Raw genomic sequence first — 12,712 nt, 5'->3', positions numbered from 1 at the left:
GAGGCCAAGGTAGGTGGATTGCTTGAGCCCCGGAGTTCAAGACCAGCCTGGACAACATGGCAAAACCCTGTCTCTACAAAATACACCAAAAAATTAGGTGGGTATAGTGATGTGTGCCTGTGGTGGTCCGAGCTACTCAGGAGGCTGATGTGAGAGGATCACCTGAGCCCAGGGAGGTCAAAGCTGTAATGAGCTATGATTACACTGAAGCAGAATATTTCCCTGACCACTTTGTGGTACTTGTGACAGGGGTACCTTGTTTACTCAGCCTGCCACTCTCAATTCCTCGCTGGAAGGAACCCGTGAGCGAATGAGCATGGGAACTGGAGTGAATGAGTGCTGGAACCAGCTGGCTGCTTTGGCACTGGCAGGAGTGAACTCTGTGCAGGCCCTGCAGCGGCATCCAGGCCGGGGTGCCTGCAACTCCCAAAGCCCCCGAGGGCATGTTACAGTGCTCTTTGAACTCTGTCGTCCATGGTTGGGTTAAGTGTTAATAGCTCAGTGGGTCCTTTGCCTTTTTGCATGAGGCAGCTGCCCTCCCCCAGCGAGGGCAAAGGGCCAATGTGACAGCCTTTTATATCTGCACTTGTGGCTCCTGAGTTCTCGTTTGGCATCCAGGAAAAATGAGGTCTCACGAACAAATCGAAAGATGATAAATGCAGGGGATTTTATTGCCGATGAAAGTGACTCTCAGTGGGAAGGGGAGCTGAAAAGGGGACGGGATGGGTAGATAATTCCCTGAAGTCCAGCTGTCTCTGGCCAGATTGTCCTCCGAAGTTATGCCATCAAGCTGTCTCTCTGAAATCAAGCTGCTTCTCTCTGACATTCAGCCATAGTCTTGTCTACTAGCTGAGTCTGGGGTTTTTATAGACACAGGATTCGGTGGAGGAGGGCCATGGGTGGTTTAGGAAAAGGCAACATTTGAGTGGGAAAACAGGGATATAAGTTCTCACTTTGGGACACAGTTTCAGGCTTTTCAGCTTGAGTATGGGGTTTTGCTCAGAACCTGCCCTTTTCTGCCTAGAATTTCTCTGCCCACTGCCTCTGTCATTGTATCAGCACCACTGCACTCCAACCTGGGTGACAGAGTGAGACTCTGTCTCAAAAAAAAAAAAAAAAAAGTAGAAAAAAAAGAAAGAAAGGAAACAAGTTGCTTTTCAAACTTGAGTTTGTTTTGCTCAGTATTGTTATCTCCAGCCCTTAGCATAGTCTATGATGCTTAGAAAGTGTTGAATAGATGAATGAGAGAATGAGACATACAATTGCCAAGCTGAAAGAAAATGAGAGGGAAATTAATTTTAAATTTAAAGAGTCATGCTTTATGTGAAACAGATTTTTTTTAAAATATACATTCCTATGGCAATGGGCTTTTAATTATGGTTTTGATTCAGGCATTTATTATTTTAAGATAGAAACTGGTTGCATAATTATTTATTGAATGGAAGAATTACTGAATTATTTCAGCCAAGACTCCCTACACAAGGTGTTGTTAATTTTCATCAGAGAATCTAGAAAGGTAATTGTCCTTCCGCACTTATCTTGAGATCTGTTGCCGTGAGCGCCTCTGTTTTCTTACTCCTCAGGTGTGGAATCCATAGCATGTTCCCTTTACATTTAGCTGCCCTAAATGCTCACTCTGACTGCTGCAGAAAGTTGTTATCATCAGGTAAGTAAAACCATTAGCAGAAATGAGGCTTAATGTGTCCTGTACATGAGCCAATGGCTTCAGGTGTCTGGTCAGAGTGAGTGGCTGCCTGTGCTTCATGTCATTACCTGACTTGTCAGGATGAGTTGTGTTCCTCAACTAACTGCATGTGACAGCTCCCAACAATCCTTGGTGTTAAAGCTGTTTGAATGTCATTATTCCTGCCCCAGAATGAGAGTCTTGCCTGCTTTTCAAGTTAAAGCTCGGGTGTTCTAGGGTGAAAAGAAGCAGGGATGGCCAGAGTTTATAGAAAAGTTACGTCACAGAAGAAGGAAAAGTCTTTGAGGTTTAAAATGATGGATTAGCATTTAATATTTTTCAACAAAGGAAAAAGGTTAAATACCCTACATGTGGTGGTAGAAAACGTCATGTTACTTTCCCACTCCCTGGGCATTGAAAAATCACTATGGCTGATTTCCTCCAACTAGGTTTAATTTCGATTTTTTAAATATGAGACTATTTGGAGCCAAGAGATTGTTTCTGGTTTGGAGCTTTGCTAATCTTTCTTATCACTACCTCTGCCAACTGTCATATATTAAGAAATTCCTGGGCTTTCAAAAGTGGTAGAGGTCTGCAAGGCAAAGATTGTTTATGAATTAATTCATCAGATATCCCAGAGGCATTTTTTTTTTCCTTTAAGTACTTTACCTATGGCTGATTCTGCTTTCACTGCTGTTGGCATGTTTAGAAAATAATCCCTGCATGCAAGCATGTTTCCCAACTCTTAAACCAACTGAAAGGTTGAAATATACTTCAGAAAATGTCTATTCCAGCATGCTAAGATTATTCCTTTGCCTCCATGTTTTGTCCATGAGTTCTATCTGCCTGTCGATTGCCCTACTTATCTCAAATTGGTTTCATAAATTTCTATCCTGGGATTAAAAAATGGGGCTGTGGTTCACCCAGGGCTGAATGTTAAAATAAATCCTTCTTGACTTCACGGTTCTTCCTATAAAATTGACAAGCTTGAGCAGTTACCATTCGTTTCCATGACAACCTCTTTCTGACTACAATTGCTTGCATTCTGGTTTTTCTACTAACTGATTTTTCTGTCTCTGCAATGTTTCTTGTGGTTTAACTAGGACAAAAGTATAGCATAGTATCCTTGTTTAGTAATGAGCACGTGCTGTCTGCAGGCTTTGAAATAGACACCCCAGATAAATTTGGAAGAACGTGCCTTCATGCTGCTGCTGCAGGAGGGTGAGTAGTTAGCAATTCTAGTTAATTTATGACTTAATTACTAATTCATCTTTATCGACTTAAGTTGTCTGTGAATCAAAGGCAATTTCCTTAGTAAAATAAGTAAGAATTATTTCTACCGACGATCAAATATTTCTATGTTATATTTCCCCACATCACGTGCATTTTGTTTCACCAAAGAAAAATTATTAGCCCATCTCAAATAACAAATAGTTTTTTTTGTTTTCTTCTTTCTCTTTTCTTTCTTTTCTTTTTTTAAATTATAGATTTTCAGGCTATAGAATACATATCTGTTACTCCATATACCAAAAGAAAATAATTTGAAATTTGTTCCTTGCTTTTTCCTCTTTTGTTGCTGGTATGTGGGTGATAATCAAAAGAATCAAGGATTGAATTAATTTATGTTCATTTATAGACATTTTTTCATTATTTCAGATATCATTTTTAGTCTTTTAATGATTAAGTGTGAACATAGGTCAAGAAAACCCAAAAGACAGGCAATTCTTACCTTTTTTTTAAGTTGTAAAGAGAATTTTTCCTCAGCTACTTTCTTTTCACATACCAGTGGTAAGATTGAAGCTCTGATCAATATGTTATTGATATATGTGACCACACATTGACTAAACATGGCATCTCTTGGATGACTTGTTTGGGGAAGATGTTGGTTCTTTTTTTTTTTTTTTTTTTGAGACAGAGTCTCGCTCTGTCGCCCAGGCTGGAGTGCAGTGGCGCGATCTCGGCTCACTGCAAGCTCCGCCTCCCGGGTTCACGCCATTCTCCTGCCTCAGCCTCCCGAGTAGCTGGGACTACAGGCGCCCACAACCGCGCCCGGCTAATTTTTTGTATTTTTAGTAGAGACGGGGTTTCACCGTGGTCTCGATCTCCTGACCTTGTGAGCCGCCCGCCTCGGCCTCCCAAAGTGCTGGGATTACAGGCGTGAGCCACCGCGCCCGGCCAAGATGTTGGTTCTTAATCAGGTTCCTGGTCCATAAGGAACAGCAATGCTTCTCCATTTGTCATTTGTATATTACCAAAGTCATTACCTATTTATCAGAGGTGGATAAATGGTGACACTTTAGGGCTCCTTATTTACGTGAGTCCCTTCTGAATTCTTATAACTAGATTTGTAGTCATAATTTTGTATTATTTTTTAAAAAGACCCCTTCCCCCACCTCAGCCCCCACACTGTATGAGCTTCATGAGCCACACAAGTTGGATCTGCTACTGCCTTTGATCCTTTGGCATCATTCAGTAAGAGACAGGTGCTTTATATCAGCTGGGGTGCTATACCAACACATACTTATCTTAAAAAGTTCTTATATGTTATGATTGAAAGAGCTATTTCTCTGAGAAGGTAGCTATAAAGGGTGGGTGTAGGATGAGGAGAGCCCTACTCAGGTTTATCATTGAGATGATTTTTCTTATTTAAATTATAGTAATAATTCCAGGCCACTTCTAGCATCCTAAGTTTAGAACAATGATGGACAATTGTCTCTTTTTTATGCTCACATTTAAAAAATATCACACCTGTACAGAAAGTGACAACATACAATTCCAGATTCATGTCTGAAATTCTATTAGAATTACTATTTAGCTACATGCCCTTTAATAGGAAAAATCACTTTGATGGGTCCTTTTCTCTCTACTAAATATGATTTATTGCTTCTGCAAATGATAAAGAAGCTATGGAAGATCACTGTGCTCCATGACATCATTTTCAACCTTGGTTCTGCACATTTATTTGCATAAATTACAAAGACAGGGAAATACAGTTGTTTTATTTTCCATTAAGGAGTGTCTGGGTTGAAAGTAGTTATCATAGTGAATTCATTCTGCTGTGATAGAAGGTAACGCCCATCCACTCTGGCTCATTGTTTAAAGGTGACATGAAATTATTATAGGTTTAAGTGGTTGTTTCATAAACTCTTGATGGTTTTGAAAAAGAATTTTAGGATAAATGATGAAACCATCACCGGAGGGTTTAATCATGTAATAATCATTAAATTTCTTAGTCATGGAATTGAAAATGTTCCACCAAGCTCTTTAATCTATTGATTCATTAGCTTTGAAAAAGGAATCATAGGAACTTTAGATCCTTACCATATGTCATTACTCTAATATGTTCAGGTTTTTATTAGCTGAATTTAGACCGGGAGCTATCTTTTCATCTTGTCCTGCACTCTGCAGAAAATAGCTCTTGCTGAAGATAGGCCAGTAATTGATCTCTTCCATCTTAATGATGTTTTCCCTGTCTTTCTAGTAATGTGGAATGTATAAAACTCTTGCAAAGCAGCGGAGCAGATTTCCATAAAAAGGACAAGTGTGGGAGGTATGTAATCAGAGAGTTCTGCTTCAAGTGCTTAAATAAAAGGAAGTAGGAGTGGTCTATCTGGTAATCAAGTGATGTTGAAATGGTAAACTGGGAAGTTAGCCGGGGGGATTCCATCCTCCTCGGAAGGAAGTCCTTTCTCATGGAGGTTGCCAACAAAGCAAATAACAAGCCACAAAGAAAGCATCTCCACTCACAGCTGCTGTTTAGATGTGCCAATTGTCTCTCTTTTTTTTTTTCAGTTAAAAGACAAAACAAAACTCCTACATGGATATAGTTTGGAAAATCCTGTTTCTAGCAGAGTGGAATACATAAGTCCTAGTCATAAGATCTAGAATATTTTATTATATGTATTGAACATTTCATCTTGGGATGAATTTTCAGCCATGTTTAAAACATTAAGTGCACACACACCACCAATGGGTCATAGAACTCTTCTTACTTTAATGATCCTTTATATAAGTAAATGATGCCATGATGCTAGCTGTTACGTGGATATATATTTTTCATGTATATACATATGTATAATTTTTTTTTCCCATTGTATCTCTTTACCCTTCCTTTCTACATGTACCCTCCTTCTCTGGGGTTGCCACAAATTTCTCCTCTTACCAACTTGTCTAAGGCAACTCCTACCCGCCCTCAGATTTATGTCAGTGATACCTCCTTGTGCACCGATGGGCATGCCCCTCTTCTCTGCTCCTCTAGCACCCTAATCATTCATGACTGCAAAGTACCTCATGCTGTTCTTGTGGACTCTGACTCCTTGTCTCTCTCCCTGTTACGGGAAAGGGCTCCCCATCCAGACCCCAGGAGAGGGTTCTTGGATCTTGCGCAAGAAAGAATTCAGGGCGAGTCCATAGAGTAAAGTGAAAGCAAGTTTATTAAGAAAGTAAAGAAATGAAAGAATGGCTACTCCATAGACAGAGTAGCTCCAAGGGCTGCTGGTGGCCCATTTTTATAGTTATTTCTTGATTATATGCTAAACAAGGGGTGGATTATTCATGCCCCCCCTTTTTACACCATATAGGGTAATTTCCTGATGTTGCCATGGCATTTGTAAACTGTCATGGCGCTGGTGAGAGTGTAGCAGTGAGGACAACCAGAGGTCATTCCTGTTGCCATCTTGATTTTGGTGGGTTTTGACTGGCTTCTTTACTGCAACCTGTTTCATCAGCAAGGTCTTTATGACCTGTATCTTGTGCTGACCTCCTGTCTTATCTTATGACTTAGAATGCCTAAGCATCTGGGAATGCAGCCCAGTAGGTCTCAGCCTCATCTTACCCAGCCCTTATTCAAGATGGAGTTGCTGTGGTTCACATGTCTCTGACATCCCCACCTGACTGTGAGCCTCCTCAGAACAAGAACTGGGTATCATTTTCTCTCTATCTTTGGGCCCTGTCGTGAGGTTCTTACCTAGTAATTTTCAGTCTATTTAAAACATATGCAATCCAATATGTAAAATATTTAAAATTTCTTTCTCTTGAACTAAAGATGAGAAAAATCAATTAGTGACAGAGCCCATAAATTGACTATAAAATATGAAATAGTTATACTTGAAAATTGATCATTTGTTTATTATTCTTTGACTATCAGCTGGTCATACCAGAAAAACTGCTGCACAATTGAGAGTTAAAAATAAGTAATGTACAGCAAATTACTTTATATTTCTGTAGTCTTGCCCTTTACAAGGTGCTTGTGTTTTCTGATACTAACTCTATGAGGTATGTGGGGATGCTGTTACCCCTTTTAGTAGATGAGAAAGCTGAGCCCAAATAAACTAAATGATTTATACGTGTACACAGAATTTTAGACCTAGCAGGACCTCAGAGTGTTTATATTTGGGCTCTGTCATGAGGTTGTTACCTGATAATTTTCAGTCTAATTAAAACATGTGTAATCCAATAGGTAAAATTTTTAAAATTTCTTTTTTTTGAACTAAAGAGGAGAAAAATCAACTAGTAAGAGAGAAACTAAATTATTTGCACATATACACAGAATTTTAGACCTAGAAGGACCTTAGGTAGGGCACAGTAGCTCAAAAGTTCTTATTGAAATAAGGGTGAAGAAGTCAAGATCCAGAGAGGGGATGTGATTTGGGCCAGCTTGCACATCTGCCAATGCCAGAACCCAGGGCTTCTGATTCGGATTTGGATTCTGCATTGTTCTTCCCATTAACCAACATCCCTACCCTCAAGGAGCTTGCAGTTCAGTGGGGAGGATGAGACAATACACCAGTGCTAAAATCAAGGCAGTATGTGATGAGAACTCAAGAGAGACCCAGAGAGTAGCTAAGCCATCTCAGACAAAATAAAGAGAACTAGCCCCTGGAACAAGATGATGAGTGGGGTTTTGATGGGTGGAAGTGACTCATGAATGGGCATTCCTGGGGGTAAACCAACCTGGACAAAGGTTGGGGGGAAGTGTGAACATGATCCAGAAAGCCTCAAGTCATCCGCTTTGGTTATTCTAATGGGTACATCTAGGGGAGAGAGATACCCCATCAAAAGGAGATTGGGACCAGTTTTGGAAGGTCTACAATTCTAGGCTGAGGAATCAAGTCTTTGGTTAGTAGAGAGAACCAAAGGTTTTAGAACACGATTGTTATATGTGGGTATTGCACCTTAAAAAAAATTCTTCATTTATACTAGCTAGAAATTATGGACACTTGGTTAGAGCTAAGGAAGCCAATAGGATGGGCTGGCAATGGTCCAAAAAAGCAATAATGTAGACCTGAACTAGGATAGGCTCTAAGAAGGAAAAGAAAGGACAGATCCATGGTAGATGGCCTCGTTTGAAGCCACTGTCTTTATAGCCTCACTTCCAGTTTATACAGGTTAAGCACCCCTCATCTGAAAATCCAAATTCTGAAATGCTCCAAAATCTGAAACGTTTGGGGCACTGACATAATGTTCGAAGGAAATGCTCATTGGAACATTTTGAATTCTGGATTTTTGAATAAAAGATGCTCAACCATCCAAAACACTTCTAGTTCCAAGCATTTCAGATAAGGGATACCTAACTTGTGTAGTTAAAGGAAGGCATGACTTTGATCTCCACACACTGTGAGAGTCTAAGAGCTTTCCATGCCCCTAGGCATACTGCTGCCCATGCTAGTGCTAACAACGGGCCTGTTTTCCAGACTGAATGAAGTAATAAATTGCTGTTTGTTTTTCAGGACCCCTTTGCACTATGCAGCTGCGAATTGTCATTTCCACTGTATTGAGACATTAGTGACCACAGGGGCCAACGTTAATGAAACAGATGACTGGGGACGCACAGCTTTGCATTATGCCGCTGCATCAGACATGGATAGAAAGTAAAAACAGCCTTGCTCATGCTTCCTCTGGGAACAGGGTTGGGGAGTGGTGGGGAAGGATTGCTAAGTTTTCTTCATATCACCTCATGGAAAAAGAGTTAGACTAATCCAAAAGAGTTAGATTTGCTTCATTCCAAACCTGGGCTTTCCTTTTCTGGTCAATTTATGTTTGATTATTACATGTCACTGCACAATTACTTCTCTGTTCTTTGGGTTGAATCCCAAGTGTAGCTGTCAAGCTCAAGTTTATGGTTCATTCAAAATCTGTTGTAATTTATTTTGACATATACCATAGTTTTCATCATCACCACTTAAATGCTTCATTTGCTATAAAACTTACATTTGCTAATATATATGTCATATGTCAAAAACATCCACCCATGCATAATCCCAACAGCCTTTAAATTCAGCGTCAATACATGTAAACTAGGCACCATTGCTCAAAACCTGGGCATGAATGCTCTTTCAGGAGCTAGCGGAGAGGAAGTTGGTTGCTCAGGGCATGTTTGGATTCTAGGTGGGTAGGAATGGAAAACAGAAATAAGTGAACCAGTTCAAGGGAAGAAGGTGGGAGAGATGCCCACAGTTGATGAAATTGTTCTTGGAAGCTTAAGGAAGGGCCTCCTTCATAGGAATACTTTTAGGTGACCCTGTTTGAAGAACTATTGAATTATTTGCTGCCTTGTGCTGTGAAATTGATTCTGGGTCAGTGCTAATTGCTTTTCTTGTAGAGCAATGGCTTTTAGATGGTGACCCACAGTGAGAAATACCATCTTACAGTCATGACCCAATATGCACATTCACATGTATATATAGTTTATTTAGTATGTAAAGTGGAAATAAAGTTTTCATAAAATCATATTTACTTTTACCATATGTGATGCATTCTGACATATTCTGTATTTCATTAGATAAAAAATATTGCTGACTACAACCCACTAAGTCGATTTCACAATTCAGTAATGGCTTATGATCTGTAGTTTGAAAAATACTGCTTGTTTCCTCTTCATAGTTATATAATAAATAGAAATAATAATATCAGATGTAGCATTCTGATCCCTTAGGCGTACAGGTTATTAACAAACATTGCTTAACAAACATTTATTGAGCATCTACTATGTGCCAAGCTCCAGACAATTCACTTGGAATAGATTGGGGGTGGTGAAAAGGGTGGGGAAACAATACACTTCCTCTGTTAAGAGCTGGAAAAGGAATTTTGGATGGTGAAGAATTGTTCTGGCAGATGAAGGGTGAATAGGACCCCATTTCTGGACAAATGAGATGCTGAGCTGGTAAGGAGGCAGTGGGGAATGTGGTAGGAGTCAAAGAAGTTTCAGCTAAGTCACTACTTCTTTACTTGGGAAGTTTAGAATGTTTATAGAAAGGTGGGCAACTTGATTGTTAACTTAATTGCTGATACTTAAGTGGAAGTTTTAAGAAATCATATTCTCAGTTGGATCCTTGGGAGAGAATAGATTTATGGGATGGCTTTGGAGAGAACCATGTATATCTTCAGTGAAAATCAGTGGTGCTTATTTCTTCTGGGTTGGGGTAAAAATCATTAAGATATAAATTGCACCAAAACCATTAACAGCTTTGCCATTTAAAAAAATTAATTGCAATTTTTTTCTGTCCTTTATGCTGAGAAGTAAGACTATCTTAGGAAATGCCCATGAAAATTCAGAAGAACTTGAAAGAGCCAGGGAGCTGAAGGAAAAGGAAGCCACACTGTAAGTTTCTTCTCAGCTTAAGAACAAGGTGCCATTTCTGACGCTGCTTCTGCTTCTCTTGAGTTGCCACGTTGCCTGCCTTAGTATTTTGGGGTTTCACTTGGAATCTTGAGGAAGTGATATGGGTTTGCCTTTAATGGGAAAGAAACTATTCTTTTAATACAGCCTTCAATTCTACTATTTTCACACAGGGAACTTTCTAAAATTGTAAGCTTTGCTTCAGCAACCACTGTGATTGGTCAGTGGTTTTTAGGACCTGGTGTCCTAAATGTCATTTCTGACTGTGATGCATCATGTATCAGTGAAGACAGATGAAGCCTCCTCTGAGAGCCTTAGGTTCTGCTTTTATGACCTGGGGACATCTATTTAGCAGATCCTATTTTAAAACGTCTTAATACTTTGGTGTGAAATAGCCATTTGTGCTTTCCCCTCCCCCAGCCCACACCCACATCAATTTAGGAAGAGCCTCCTGCTCCTGCAAAAGGCTGCTTCTGGGCCCCTCATCCCACCTGCCTCTCCCTGGCTTCTAACAGAGACATAGCTCTTTGCTGTGGCAGGGGTGGGAGTGCCTGCCATCACTCAGGGCTGTAGATGCACAGGAACCTCCGGCTTCATCCTCTGAGAGTCCTTTCCGCACCACAGGTCACAGTGAGAAGCTTACAGTGCTCAGTGCAGTACCCAGCACATAGTCAATATTCAATAGCTGTTGAGTAGATGAACAAACGAACGAATTGGTACCCACACCTTGTGCCTCACCCCTGTAGAATCCAGTGGATATGGTGCTCTATGAGTCTGCAGGCACATTGTTGTTAACTTATTTATTCTTTCATTGTCAGATGACCCAGTTTTTCTGTGGCCTGAATGCCTGTGTCTACTCCAGGGTCTTCCCACCCTACACTATGCTCCTCCCATGCCCAGACTGTTGTGGAAAGGTATAGTTAGAGAGTGTGGCTCCAATGCAGGTTGTGGGACCTAACTTTGATGGTAATTGGGGTGGGGACAGGAAATGCAGCACCTAATAAAGTAGGATGACCAGAGTTTTGCTTTGATACCCCCAAATTTAAAATAACAATACTAAAAGGCTGTAGCATCTTAAGCCACTGCAGCAAATGCCCCCTTTTCCAGTGAACTGCAAGCTTCCCCTGAGCCAGACAAGCTGATGGAGAGGGAGGGGACAAGAAAGGCAGGGGGCAGGAGGAACCAGCTGCCTGAGAGTTCTTCTGTGCAAAGGGAGGCCACTCCCTGTATCCAGATACGCCTCTGACCTCATGTGCATCTGTTGGCTTTGCATCATAATTGCCAAATTACTAGGCCCTGGGAAGAGAAAAAAAAAAAAGCATTCCCAGCTAAAACACGGAATTCATGTTTTCCTTACAAACAATGTGGAGAATATCCAAGTTCTACATTACTTTTATTATAATACTACTATTGGCAGTATATATAGGTCAACTGTGTTACAAATTCAATTTATCAACTAATTTTTGGGATATAATCCATTCAGAAATTGGGAATTATGTGTCCACTAGCATGTTATTCCTATTGAGTGATTTCATTTAAAGAGCCAAATTCAATTTACAGTGAGTCATACCTGGGATCCTTTCCATGGGCATTTAATTAACAGAATGAAAAAGAACTTCCTTCCTTATAAGGTGCAAATGACCGAAGAGGGAATAATAGCAAGACTCTAAGAATAGTTTGATTTATTATTGACATGTGGGTATTTGGTTTTTTTTAACATATATGGCTTTCATCAGTTTTTCTAGAAATCGAAGTATCTGTTTTAATTGTCCCTGTGTGTAATTGACTTTTCTCCTTTTGGGTTATACCAAAAGATAGGTAAATGCCATTTAAAAGTTTTTGGGTAAACTGTAGAAATTTTCTGTTGGAAGGTCTTATTTAATGTATGGGTTGATATTTAGAATGTTAACATTTTGATTTGAGTATGAAATTGAATCAGCTTGGTCTTGTAAAGGACATGTTTGTCCCATTGTCACAAGGATAATGCTGACGCTATGAAGCAGCACTTCCTGACTAGCGACTCCCTCTTTCCCAGCAGGACTGGACCATTTGCAGTAGGCCCTGAACAGAACTTATTACATCCCTGGGTACTTGTGAACTAGAGTTTTGGGCTCTTCAGTGAAGGTGGAGCCATGCTCCTTCCTCTAAGCTTTCCAAAGACTGTGGCTTTTTCAGAAAAATTACAACTCTGCCTGAAAGGGCTTTAAACTTTTTTTTTTTTTTTTCAGGTCTATATTCCTAATGATGAAATTTAAGCCTCTTTATTCATATGTGGTTATGAAGTTAATTCTTTGTTCTTTAAAAATGATTACCCATTCCTTTAATCTTTTTATTGTTTAGGCTATTCTTATTTTTTTTTTCTTACTCTTTTTAACTTTCATTTTCTAACCTTTGATTTTATGGTGAGGTTA

The 12,712-nt window shown here is 39.9% G+C and overlaps 1 protein-coding gene across 1 annotated transcript in view; it reads left to right on the top strand.

Annotated features, from left to right (window-relative positions):
- Nucleotides 1-12,712, top strand: part of ANKRD44 (ankyrin repeat domain 44) — a 319,327-nt gene that overhangs the window by 218,578 nt on the left and 88,037 nt on the right. Inside the window, exons 11-15 of the mRNA XM_025404975.1 lie at nt 1,584-1,666; nt 2,842-2,905; nt 5,166-5,234; nt 8,413-8,553; nt 10,203-10,283. Coding sequence (XP_025260760.1) covers nt 1,584-1,666; nt 2,842-2,905; nt 5,166-5,234; nt 8,413-8,553; nt 10,203-10,283 — 438 coding nt within the window. The remainder of the gene's footprint in view (nt 1-1,583; nt 1,667-2,841; nt 2,906-5,165; nt 5,235-8,412; nt 8,554-10,202; nt 10,284-12,712) is intronic.

The sequence above is a fragment of the Theropithecus gelada genome, chromosome 12 (genome assembly GCF_003255815.1).
Source record: "Theropithecus gelada isolate Dixy chromosome 12, Tgel_1.0, whole genome shotgun sequence".
Classification (NCBI taxonomy): Eukaryota; Metazoa; Chordata; class Mammalia; order Primates; family Cercopithecidae; genus Theropithecus; species Theropithecus gelada.
The sequence above is the reverse complement of the archived record's forward strand: the minus strand, read 5'-3'. Positions and strand labels throughout refer to the sequence as shown.